The following is a 12390-nucleotide window of genomic DNA, read 5'->3' as shown; positions in this document are numbered from 1 at the left end:
GACTGGGTTCAAAGCGACAGTATATGGGAGGGAGTTAGTACTGTTTGGGAATACACTGTATACCTTCCTTGTTGTAAAAAAAAAAAGGGGGGGGTTACAAATGAGGCCATGCCATTCATTCCTGGTTGTTTTGTATCCAAAGACCAGTTCAATAATTAGTGAATATGCTACACATTGCAAAATGCTTTCTACTATAAAAAGTGTTGTAAGAATTATTTTAACTCTGTATTCATGAAACCTACATTCTACTCTTACATGGGGTGACACATTTCGTTGAGGCATTGCCTGCATATACACTGAACACACATGAGGTGGCATCAGGGAAGTTGCTAGGCCATGGTGTCCAAGCCCCTAATCGATTTCCCGGAGACCCAGATCTATTCCCAGAGCTCTGAGTGTCCATCTAAGCTTAATTTCTACACGTGGGAGCAAAGTTCAAGATGATTAAAGGTGGCAAAGGAAGGGTTAACCCTCCCCTCCTTGTGCACTGTGACCCCCCAAAATCACCCCCTTCCTCTGGTGATTAAGTTGGGGGGGGGGGGAATTCCATTAGTCCCAATGGATGCTTTTTTTCCTAACCCTAATTGCTAGGGTGGCTCCCCCCCCCCACAAGGGAAAGAGAAAGAAAAGGAGGGGGAGAGAAATGAGTGGAAGTGAATGAGAGAAAAGCTCATGTTTCTTGGCCTTCTAAAAGGTTAAATAATCTGGGCAGGAGGTCCTTCTCCAGTTACTGTTGTAGATCTTGGTCTTGTGTGTATATGTGGCATGGCTAGGGATGTACGAAAGTCACTTACTTTTCCGCGGATTATGTTCGGGGGGGAGAGGCGTTCCGTCCCTCCCCCCGGAATCCTCGATGGGGGGTGAGGCGATCCGTTCCTCCCCCCACAGAATCCTCGATGGCCGGCTGTGCTCCGCGGCAGCTCTGCAGAGCAGCCGGCCAGGCCCAGGCCAGAGCCGTCCACAGCCTAAATATTTATGTAGGCTAAAACAGCGAATCAAAAAGGGACATAAATAGTGCCCGCTATGCTATTTGCGTTCCCTTTTATTTTCGCTGTAATAGTCTACATAAATATTTACGTAGACTAAGACGGCGAAAAATAAGGCTATGGCCGCCGCCATTTGTGTACGCGTTTTTTTTTTAACCCAGCCGTGATAGGCTACGTAAATCTTTACGTAGCCTATCACGTCTCTGTAAAAAAAAAAAAAAAAAAACCTCCAGACTGCAAATGGCGGCAACGGCAGCCGGTCGGAAGACCAGCCGCCGCAGCCGGCGCTGCCGGAGCCGCCGCTGGAGCCGCCGCTGCCCAGAACATCCGCCCCAGGTAAGTCTCATCCCGGGGCGAATCCGTGGGGGGCGGGGGGGGCAGGCTGTTCTTTCGCAGATTTCGGGGGGCCAAATGCACTGGCATTCGGCCTCACTGAGATCCGTGGAGGAATTCTCTGACATCCCTACATGGATCCTCTTGATCTTTGTATGTCTCCCTGCTATGCAGTGCACTGTGGTGCACGGGAAGGTGGTACTAAGTGGGCTCCCTAGGATGCTCTGGATGTGTCTTCAGTGTGCGTGTTGTGGGATAAGGGAACAGTTACAAGTCCCCATCACATAGAGAGGCAACCTAGAGACGAGAAAGGGAGAGCTAACTTTCCTCCACCACCCCTGCCTCCACATCCTCTTCCTCTTTCTCAGTTCCTTCTGACTTCTCAATACTGTTCAGTCCTTATTCAATCCTCCCTAGGGATGTACGAAAGTCACTTACCTTTTGGCAGGGGAGATTTGCAGTGGAGGGGAGGAGCTCTGCACCTCCCCCCGAAATCCTAATCCAGCCGGCTCAGCTCCGTGGCAACTCCGCAGAGCCGCCAGCCGGGTGCATTCGCAGGTGGAGCCTGCGGACGCAAATGGCAGCGGCTACAGTGGCCACTATTTGCGTTCCTGTTTTGGGCCATGATAGGCTACATAAATATTTACATAGCCTATCATAGCAAAAAAACAAGAACGCAAACGGCAGCAGCTACGGCGGCTGCCATTTGCGTTCCCTTTTTTTGTGGTGATAGGCTACGTAAATATTTACGTAGCCTATCATGGCCTCCTCAGGGATGCAAATGGCATCCCTGTGTTAGCCGTGATAGGCTACATAAGTATTTACTTAGCCTATCACGGCCTAAATGGGAAAGTGAGTGGCAGCCGCAGTCGCAGCTGCCATTCGCAAAGCAGCGCAAATGGCACCAGGTAAGTGCTCCGTTTTGCGCGCCTTTCGCAGGGTGGTGGGGCAGGGGGCTTTGTTATGCCACAGATTTTGGGGGGATGAATGCACTGACATTCGGCCTCACTGAGATCCATGGCGGAATTCTCTGACATCCCTAATCCTCCCTCTCCCTCTGATCCCCATCTCCAAACCTGCCTCTTCCTTCCAACTTCCCCTCTCTGCTCTCCTTCCTATTCTTTCTTGACCCCTTTCCTCCGAGCTTTTCTACACAAAGCATTTATTATGCACTCATCATTCTCCACTCACAGTTCTTTAGACAAATGACATGACTCTCCAGTTTTGCTTCTGTTTTTAAACAGCACTTTTGACAAGTTTTTTTAGAGCAGGGAAAATGTAGTATTATTTAAAGAAAGTGAAAGAAAACACTATTTCCACTTGTGTAGTTCCACTATTCTGCTATACCACAGTGCCACCTAGAGGTTATGGAGCAGAAAAGCAGGAAAGGAAATGTTCTTTGGATCTTAATTCTGTGACAAAACCAAATGCAGATATAGTGGATTAACAGCTCTCTATCTCCTTGGTCCAGCACTCCCTCCTTCCCCCACACAGCCAGCAGAATCATGCACTATGTTACTTATTTTTAAAATTATTTCATGGAGTTATTGATTGGAGGTGGATTGACTAATTATTTGAAAGGGAATTGATTACATTTTGGAGCAGAATCTGGATGGGAATTGGAAAATTAATTGATTATCCTTTGACTTGCTTTTGGATTAGTGTTCTGTCAAGTTTTTTAGGCTGCATTTTGGTGCACGGGACAAAAGTGTGTGGGGAGTGAGTGGCATCTGATTGTTTCCTGGCTAGTTTGTTTGCATTAATGTTTGGTATAAAAGTTGCCATTTTAAGGGCTGGGGCGGGGGTGTAAGAGTTCATGAAAAAACTTACCAGACACTATTTTTGTGCATTTTTCTACATCTGTTCACAGCCACTGCAAATTAATTGTAACTGAAGAGGAACTACTGATTTGAGATGATCTGGAAGTGGAATGTAAATTATTTTATTTTATTTTATTTGGAGTGATTTAGATCGGAACCTAATAGTCTGGCTTTGCCTTTTAAGAATTGGAATAAATCCATTCTTTCTAAATTTGCATAAATAGATATATATTAGCATAAGCAAAATTATGTCCCATGGGTCTGAGCCCCAAATCTCTTCTAGCAACGCCCATTGGCAGCAGCATCATGGCAGCTTCTGCCTTCTGATATATACACATTCAATATACTATCTGAAAAGACCAATACAATAGTATTGTACAATAGTACAATAGTATGCATTTTCCATGCATTTGGGAACCCTAAAAAGCAGGGTTCCTGAACACATGGAAAAGAGCACTCAGTTGGTACCACTGCACACATGGGGTTATTTTCAAAAAGTATACCAGACAAGTCAGAGGACATGCCCTGCCTGCTGCACAGTGGTTCCGACTGCAGAGATAACCTAAGAAACGGGTTCCAGTTGTATCCCATCCATGGGGTCGGGTCCACACTTGCTTAGCTTGAATAATATTACAGCCTCAGGTGCTCCCAGACGATTCATGGTCTGTAACCATTATTGATAATATCAGTATTTATTTCTGAGTGTAGCATTGTTACTGCTAAGAATGAGGGTGGCCAGGAGTCCTACTTTACAGAGGACAGACCACTACTGAAAGAGCTGTCAGAGGACAGTCCTCTATTTGAGGGTGTCCTCCATTTGATGGGTGTCCAGTCCAAGTCTGACTTGAAGACCAAAAACCAGAAGAAGGGAGAACAGCAGGAGCCTTGAAGTTGCCCACCAGCACTTAGCACCTGCAGAGCAGACTGGGCAGGTACACAGATCACCTGACCACAGTGTTTCACACTATGGTGAGAGATATTGTATTCCTGTTTATATTATAGTAATTATTTCTATATGTGCACCTATATATAAAAATCAGCATAAGTAAATGTTATGCAAATTGGTATCTTCTTTTGTCCTCTTTGGGGGGTGATGCATTTCCCTTTTTTAGCAATGCCTTAAGTGCCCCCCTAATTAATGTGCCATCATATAATTATTCAGTGATTTACAAAGCATAGTTCTACTCAGTTTTGTTACACTTCCTTAGCCCACGATATTCCTTAGCCCATCCTTGCCTCCATAGAGATACTTTCATCTCATCCCAAAGAATATTTCCAAAGATCGTTTATCAGTTCTCTATCCCTATAATACAGGCTGCCTTTCTCAACCTTCTTAAATGGCCTTGTCTACTTGTTAATGTATGAAAAGTCTTATCAAAGGCCAAGGATCCAGAGCTAAATCTTACCTTGCAGGTGCTAAAGCAGCCTACCTCATTTCCTCTTCTCCTGCAAATTACACCCTTAGCAGTTTCTTCTGAAAGCAGGACTAGAAGAAAGGAGGGTGTCCATCAGCCTAGATGAAATGTGTGATAACCGTGACTTGAGATACAGCCATGTCAATTCATTCTATTCCTTGTAGCACTGTGTTTGGTGCTGCTGCCACTTGATAACAGAGTTTGATCCCATAGTCAGGAAGACAAGATTGCACACCATCTATTCCCAAGAGAAGTTCAGTTGTACTTCACTTTCAGTCCAACCCAGATTGATCCTCAGACCCATTGAAGCTGATGTAGTTTAATTCAAGCAGAGACTGACACCTGATTCTTAAAATCAAGTTTCATATTTAATTGATATAGCTGCCATTGATCTCAGTGGAACTGTGGTTCAGTTTCTATAGACATTTATGAGGGGAAAGTGGCTTTCTGCATCATTCTCCTAGGTTTGGGTTTGGTTTTAGAATAAGATAACCAGCCTTTGATCTGTAATTGTACAGATTACAATTGTAATTGTAATATATATTACAATTGTAATTGTAATATATTTGTGGTTAAATTAATACAGCTTTTCATGTATAGGGGATAATTATATGAATAAAAGTTAAAACAAAGAGATTAAAAGTAACCTAGTATACAACCAACCTGGAAACTTAGCTCTAAATTTTTCACATTCTTTTTCAAATTGATGGCATCTCTTCAACCATTTATTTTCTCATTTTACTTACATTTGAGTATGCACAGCTATATAACTTTCCTTTAAACGTTCAGCAGCTTTTGATGGTCTCACACCAATCATGAGCTTTCAGGGCTCCATTGGAGAACTAATGGAAAGGAATGCAGTCATCCTGCTCCTTCCTTCTAATCGTTCAGCACACGACGGGCCTAGTTTCACAGATTATAATCATCAGTTCTTTAGCCGAGCGGCAAATATGTCTTACTAAGTAGCATAGAGGGCATTAGAAACTGCATACATCAAGACAGATGGCAACAATATGGAGTGGAGGTTTTTAAAAAAATAAAAACCACTTCCACTTTCTGCTTACTCAGTGCCTTTGAAATGAGGTCAGAACAGAAAATGCAAATCTAAGAGATAGCGACTGGTATAGGGTTTGGTTTTGTTGTATTGTGAAGAACAGGAGCAGTAACACTGTACTAAGCATTGGCAACACCCCAGAATCAAGGCCGTAGCTTATTGGGGGTGAGGGATGCACTGCTGTTATGCATGACAGTCTGGAACATCAGGAACAAATGGGCAATTTTCCTTAGGAATTGTCTGTTAATCATTTCATATCCTCCTTGCCCTGAACTGCTCTAACCTGAGGGAGTTTGACCACCCCCTTTTATACAGTGTTTTGCATATTCTGACAAATCTTTCTCGATTGGTTTTCTCCCAGATGTAACTGCCACCCTTCCCTATATTCATTACAAGGTATCTAGCAAAATTATGTGGGAGATACATGTCAAGGGCAAGTACGTGACCCTGCTCCCTTGGGATGGAGTTATTCTGGCCTCACAGTTCCTACTCCTCTAAATCCAATAATATTACAGAACACCTTAGACATATGGAGTATTTTTGAGCTGCAGTATTACACCAGGCTAGAGGATTCCCCACCACACACACACACATACACACACACTATATTTTATTGGTAAAACACAGAAGAGCTTTTCTGATGGTCCCCAGATGGTTCAGTGACTGAATGGAGTGGGGAGCTCCAACTGCTGACCCAGCACCTCAACGTCTGCGTTTTCAGCCAAATGCCTGAACGGGGATTCTGTATACCTAAGAAACTTGAATAGTTACAGTTCCTGGGCATATTGAAGGTCTGTGTGCATACAGCTGTACATGTCTAGAGACCCTTTTCATGCATTTGGCCAAATGTGCAGATGTTGGAGTGGAGCCAGTGGGCATAGTTCCACTTAGCTTTCCATGCATGGAAGGAAACAACTGAAGAATCTATAGACATAGGGCATAAACAGAACAGGCAATTCAGAAATGAAATTTAGTGGTAAAAAATACTTCTAACTTTTCCGTTCTGTCTCATGACTGATGTTAGTTTTGCAGAACCATTACTCAAGACTTAAAAGATTCCTAAACTAAGAGCCGGTATACTCTTATCCCTATAGGAGTAATGGGGAACCTCCTGATGTGGTTGCAATACAACTCCATTATCCCCATCCATTGTCCATGCTAGGTTGTGCTGATGGAGTTCAACAGCATCTGGAGGGCCCCAGGTTCCCCACCCCTGCACTATAGGAGATATGATGGGTAGCAATTCAGAAAGATGAGCAGTCTCTCTTCTCCATAGGCAAATGCCCTCTTTTCCCAAAATGATACTGTGTATGGGTTTTCCAATTACTGGAATTTTCCAGTGAAACTCCAGACAAATCAGGCTTCGGGGTGGGAGGTGAGGTTCAGAGGGTTTGTAGCTAGCCTTCTGTTACTAAAAGAAGCTGGGCCAAGAAAAGTTCATTAACTTCTGTGAAGTTGGTGATGTTCCTTGCTGTTCTCCATTTAATCTGATCCAAAGAGAGAACTAGTCTCAAGATGCTGAAACAATGGTTTTATTCTTTACAGGCACAATCCTTTGCATGTTTAGACAGAAAAAAGTCCTACAACTCTTAGCATTCCCTAGCCAGCGCTGGCTAAGGAATGCTGGGAATTGTAGGACTTTTCTGTCTAAACATGTTACACTGTAAGAAGCCCAATGCATTTCTGCCCAATATATTGTTTGTTGCCTTCCTCAGGAGCTATAAAAAGAGACAATACGTTAATTTAATATGTCATAGCTAAAACTTCAGAAATACCATAGAGTACATCTCACAAGAGTTGCCTATGTATACTTACAATTCTTTAAAAGCCTTCAGACAACTCTATCAGGGCTGCCTCATACATTTGAAAATAGGCTGGTGAAATTATATTTGAATGCATTATATATCTTACAATTCAGGTTATTGATCTCCTACATAGGTGTTCATCATAACGAGATTAAATGTAACTATGCATAGGCAGCTCGTGCAATGTGTATAATTTTGTGGTATTTTATGAAGTTTTATCAATGACATATCAATTTAATGTACTGTCTCTTTTTAAAGCCCCTGAGGAAGGCCACAAATAAAATTGTGGGCTCAAATGTGTTGGGCTTCTTAGGGCACCATCCTATTGGATCTGCCCGATACTCGTACGCCTCCAAACTTGGAGGCGTACGAGTATCCGAAGCAGACTAGAATGTGCACTGTACCTCCTGCTCCTCAATTTAGCTAGATGGGCATTTTTGCCCATCTAGCTCAGGCATCAGGGAGGAGGCTGGGAAGGGCTGGGGATACAATGTAAGCCCTCCCACCCCCACACCGCCCACCAGCATGCCCCCTTTCCCTTCTCTCCAAGCCTGCATTCGCGAGCTCATAGAGGCAGTTGGTGAGGTTCTCTCTGCACCAGCTGTGAGAGGGACGGGGAGGGGAGCTTGGACTCCTGGGCCCAAGGTCAGAACGCTGTCTCAGATCTAGGAATCTGAGAAATCCTATGCCCCCCCCTCAAAACTTTCTAGGGGCCATAGGATTGCTCTCTTAAAGAATAACCCTATTTTTTTCAGCATGTTGAGACTAGTTCTCTCTTTTGGGATCTATTTTGGATGCTTCCCAGTTTTCTCAATTTAATCTGAACATTTAATCAGGCTGTTTTTTGGCAGGACATGTCCTGGATTTGGAAAAAATGTTGGGGTGTTACCACCCTGGGGCAACTTTGGCTGCTTCCAAGTCTGGGATTTGTAAACCTGCTCTCAGGGCATCTTGAGATAGCTAGTATATAAAAATATATTTTCAATCTCAGTATCAAAATATAATCTACTGCCAGTTCTCCTAAAGCTTTGTGAATCATTTTCTAGCTAGATTGCTGATAAACTGAAGAAAACAGGTGAAAACATAGCAGTAACAGAACCTGTATATAGTCCTCACCAATGAGCTTAAAAATGCACATGCTGTAAACGTGGGGGGGGCAGGATGAATTATATTAATTTTGTGCATGCACTCGAAATTCATACATGCACTGTTATTTGTCCAGGAACTTCTCTGAGAACTAGCTATACATTTTATTTGGTGCACAGAAATATATAGCCATGAGTCTCAGACTCAGGCACACCTGTCTGCCTTAATGTACAGTGATTAATAACCTCTGACCTGGTTTGTTTCATCCAAACTATGGCTTGTGCTTGCCTGCTTGCATACACTTGTGTACATTTCAGGTTGCTTTTAGAACCGCTAAATTCCTGTTCTGCAAGTGGTCACTCCGGCTGGCACACCGGCACAATCGGATACTGCCCATTGAATCCTTGAATACAACTTGAAGAAGAGGGCAAGGAGGTGGGAAACCATGGCACATGATTCCATCTCTCTATTTTATTTTGTGTTACTCCTCTGTAGTGTTCACTCTAGCCAGGCCACTAGCAGCAAAACATTAGCAGCCATAAAAATTACCAGTATGCAATCATATGTAGCTTTCCCTACATTTTACTAATGATTCAGGACTAATACTTCCTTGGAATCTATATACATGTCATCTGGAGTTCCAAACACTTTTATGAGGGAATAAGCTACACTGAAATCAATGGGACTTGCTTCTGAATAAACCTGCTTCAGATTATGCTGTTTTTACTAAATGGTAGGGGAACACATGCTCGTAGTAATTCTGCCTGATCCTTTGGAGAGGTTTCAAGAATGAGTCCTCGCATTGTAGGAAGATTCTGCGGCTGATCCTGAAGAACTGGAGGTCTGGAGGAAAAGAAATCTTTATGACACTGCAAACCAAAGGGTTACAATTGTGCAGCACTTCCCCCCACCAAAATTAAGTATTTTGCACAGGTTTCCAAAATTCATTTCACAACTTCATAATACAAAATATGTGACTTCAAGGCAGAAAAAAGGACTTTCAGTGTGTTATTTTTTTAACCAATATTTTCCCAAACAAAGATGCCATTTCTCTGCAAGATGAAACATTTTGCTCTCTTAGCCATCTGCAACGGGCACATTAATTTTTATTTGTTGCCGTTTACTGGACAACATAAAAAGGATCAAAAATTCTTTAGCAAGTTCACTTTGTGGGCAGAAACAACTGATGTATCCACTGGTTTCCTGCCTAATTATCTGTTTTGGGGTTTTATAATGTCATCATCCTCCACTGTATTCTGTGACTTCACATAAAACCAGTTGCTATAGAAAACTCTCCAGTAGTCTCAACCTTCCTCTGGCTTTCAATTTAAGTCTCATCGTATTGTTTGGGGCACTTAAAAGCAATATTTAGTTAAGTGGCATAACTGATTACTAATTTCATTAATGTCACATAAAAAAAAGACTCTAAATTTCTTGTATTTACATCCCAGCTCAGGACAACAACCCAGAGACCCTGGCTGTCTTTACACAAGGCATTTATAGTGCACTCATCACTGGCCACCCATGGAAGTTTGCGGGTCCATTACATGACACTGTCGTCATCCAGGGCCTCTCCTGTGCTATCCCCAGAAAAAAGTGTAGTTAAAAAAAAAAAAAAGTTTAAATGAGGTATTTAAAAACAACAGGGTGCAGGGTGCATTTTTCAGCCACTAGATGGTGCTATTTTTCACTGAAAGATATACAGGCTGGACTGGTGAGAAAGGACGTTTGGTTGTGTTCCTCGTCTAATGAGCCAATTTTCATGGCACCACAGAGATGGAAGAAAGTTCTCCAGGGGGCTCCCAGATTTTCCTTTAATGTAGAGACGTCCCTTGACAAACCAGAGCTCCCCATCCTCAGCCACTTTTGACAGGAACCATTCTGCTTTGACAAAGCCATTTCCTGTGATGCACGGAGAGTGGGATGGATCTAGGACGTACCAGGAAGGTACAGGGCTCCATTTCTGGAAAGTCCCTCCACTCAGTTTTTGGAGATTTCCCCCCCCCCATACACACACACACACACACACACACACACCACAGCTTGCTCCAGCAGGGTCTCCTGATTCTCTGTGCAGCATTTTCAGGACCTGGAGTTGGAAGGAGGGGCCAGGGAAGTCCACTTCCAACAGCACAGTTGATCCAACTTAATCTGGATCCCACCCCACATTTCCAGGTTCCACTGGTATATGAGAATGGGAAGCACCCTGTGTGTGGATCATGCCAAATTAAAGGGAATTCCCTGACATTGGTCATTTTGTCCATGAAATGTAACCAAAATTACTGTCTTCATTCAAAATCTAACAAGACCAATAGCCCAAAAGTGGCCCAGAGCAACATATTGTGGTATTTGCTGAAAGTATTTATTATTATTGCATTTATATCCCGCCTTTTTTCCTCTTGCAAGGAACCCAAGGCGGCTTACATTATCCTCCTCCTCTCCGTTGTATCCTCACAACAACAACCCTGTGAGGTAGGTTGGGCTGAGAGTCTGTGACTGGCCCAAAGTCACCCAGTGAGCTTCCATGGCCAAGTGGGGACTAGAACCCTGATCTCCCAGCTCCCAGTCCGTCACTCTCACCACTACACTACATAACATTTGTTCAGTTAGAAAAAAACATGGATGATGGTTGGTTTTATTCATAGGATAACTATAGCCTTTATCTCTTGTTACTGTTTACATCCTGATCCTGAAACAGCAGCTCTCTGGATCCAGGGCTTTTCTACATGAGACTGTTAACTTAATACACTGTATCTGCTTTGGTTTTGTCACAGGATTGAGATCTGAGCACTACATGAAGAATTTTCCCTTTCCTGCTTTTCTGCTACATAACCTCTAGGTGGCACTGTGGTATAGTGTAAATACAGAAGTGAAAAAAACATTTGGGTGTGTTTTTTTTTGCTTTTACAAATAATACTGCATTTTCCCTCCTCTAAAAAAACTCACAGAAAGTGCTCTTTAGACACAGAAGTGAAACTGGAGAGTCATGATGTCATCTAAAGAACCCTTAAACAACTGTGAGTAGGGAATGACAATGCCTCATGTAGAAAAGCTTCCAATGTATGTGTCCTCATATTTAGGGGAGATAGCATAACTAAACAGAAGGACCATAGCTCAGTCAGTGGTACAGCACCTGTGTTACATGCAGAAGGTCCCAGGTTCAATCCCAAGTATCTCTAGTGTAAAGGATCAGGTAGCAAAATAATTCTACCTGAGATACTGAAGAGCTGCTGCTGGTAGCAGCAGAAAATATTGAGCTAAATGGACCAATAGTCTGATCTGATCTAAGCTGCCTTCCAATGTATTGATACAAAGGGACAAATAGTCACATTGCACCCACCTTAGCACTTGGTCCCAGGGCTGGCGAAACTTCTGAATTCAGTTTATTCACAAGTTTCTGCATGGTACTAAGGGCAAAAACAGGCATTACTTTAAATGTGTAGCAGTTATGTCTTCTTTTCCTTGTTATGCTAGAAGTAGGCACAGGAGGCCCAATCCAGATCTTAAAAGCCCTCCCCTGCCCTCCACACTAGGGTCCCAATCCACATCGGGGGGGCTGTGCTTACTCTAGAGTAAAAGTGGGGGGAGACATGATGGCTAGACACACATTTTTAAAATGTCTGTTTTCAGCCCTCAGCTGCTGTGTTGCAATTTAAGCTGTTCCATAAGACTGGCATGTTCATTTCAGGATTAATCTTAGGTAGCAAATGTGCCCAGATGTTGAGTAGATGGAAATGTGGGATTTTTTTTAATGTCATATCATCTGTCAATAAGCATTTGAATAATATCTTCTTATATAAGGTCATATTTTTGCATTGCCATGTTTCACAATTTGGAGCTGGTGTCTTCATTGAGAAAAAGCTTACTCATCAGGAAAGGTCAAAACAAAAA

General features: G+C 42.9%; 1 protein-coding gene across 3 annotated transcripts in view; it reads right to left on the bottom strand.

Moving 5' to 3' along the window:
- The window catches only part of LOC146344034 (uncharacterized), a 128064-nt gene that overhangs the window by 20016 nt on the left and 95658 nt on the right, over nucleotides 1-12390 (bottom strand). The window contains exons 4-7 of one of the 3 annotated variants that reach the window (XM_084856455.1): nucleotides 11840-11906; nucleotides 5301-5457; nucleotides 4546-4652; nucleotides 3149-3238 (exon numbers count right to left, since the gene is read on the bottom strand). The exons of 1 other annotated variant lie outside the window; for it this stretch is intronic. In XM_084856455.1, coding sequence (XP_084712581.1) covers nucleotides 11883-11906 — 24 coding nt within the window. In that variant the 3' untranslated portion in view covers nucleotides 3149-3238; nucleotides 4546-4652; nucleotides 5301-5457; nucleotides 11840-11882. Of the gene's footprint in view, nucleotides 1-3148; nucleotides 3239-4545; nucleotides 4653-5300; nucleotides 5458-11839; nucleotides 11907-12390 lie in introns of those variants that run through there. One more of the 3 variants, XM_084856454.1, reaches the window with a different exon arrangement.

Source organism: Heloderma suspectum, chromosome 5, assembly GCF_057233095.1.
Source record: "Heloderma suspectum isolate Gila_16-S chromosome 5, 16-S_ref, whole genome shotgun sequence".
NCBI lineage: Eukaryota > Metazoa > Chordata > Lepidosauria > Squamata > Helodermatidae > Heloderma > Heloderma suspectum.
This window is presented reverse-complemented; position numbering and strand designations above follow the sequence as displayed.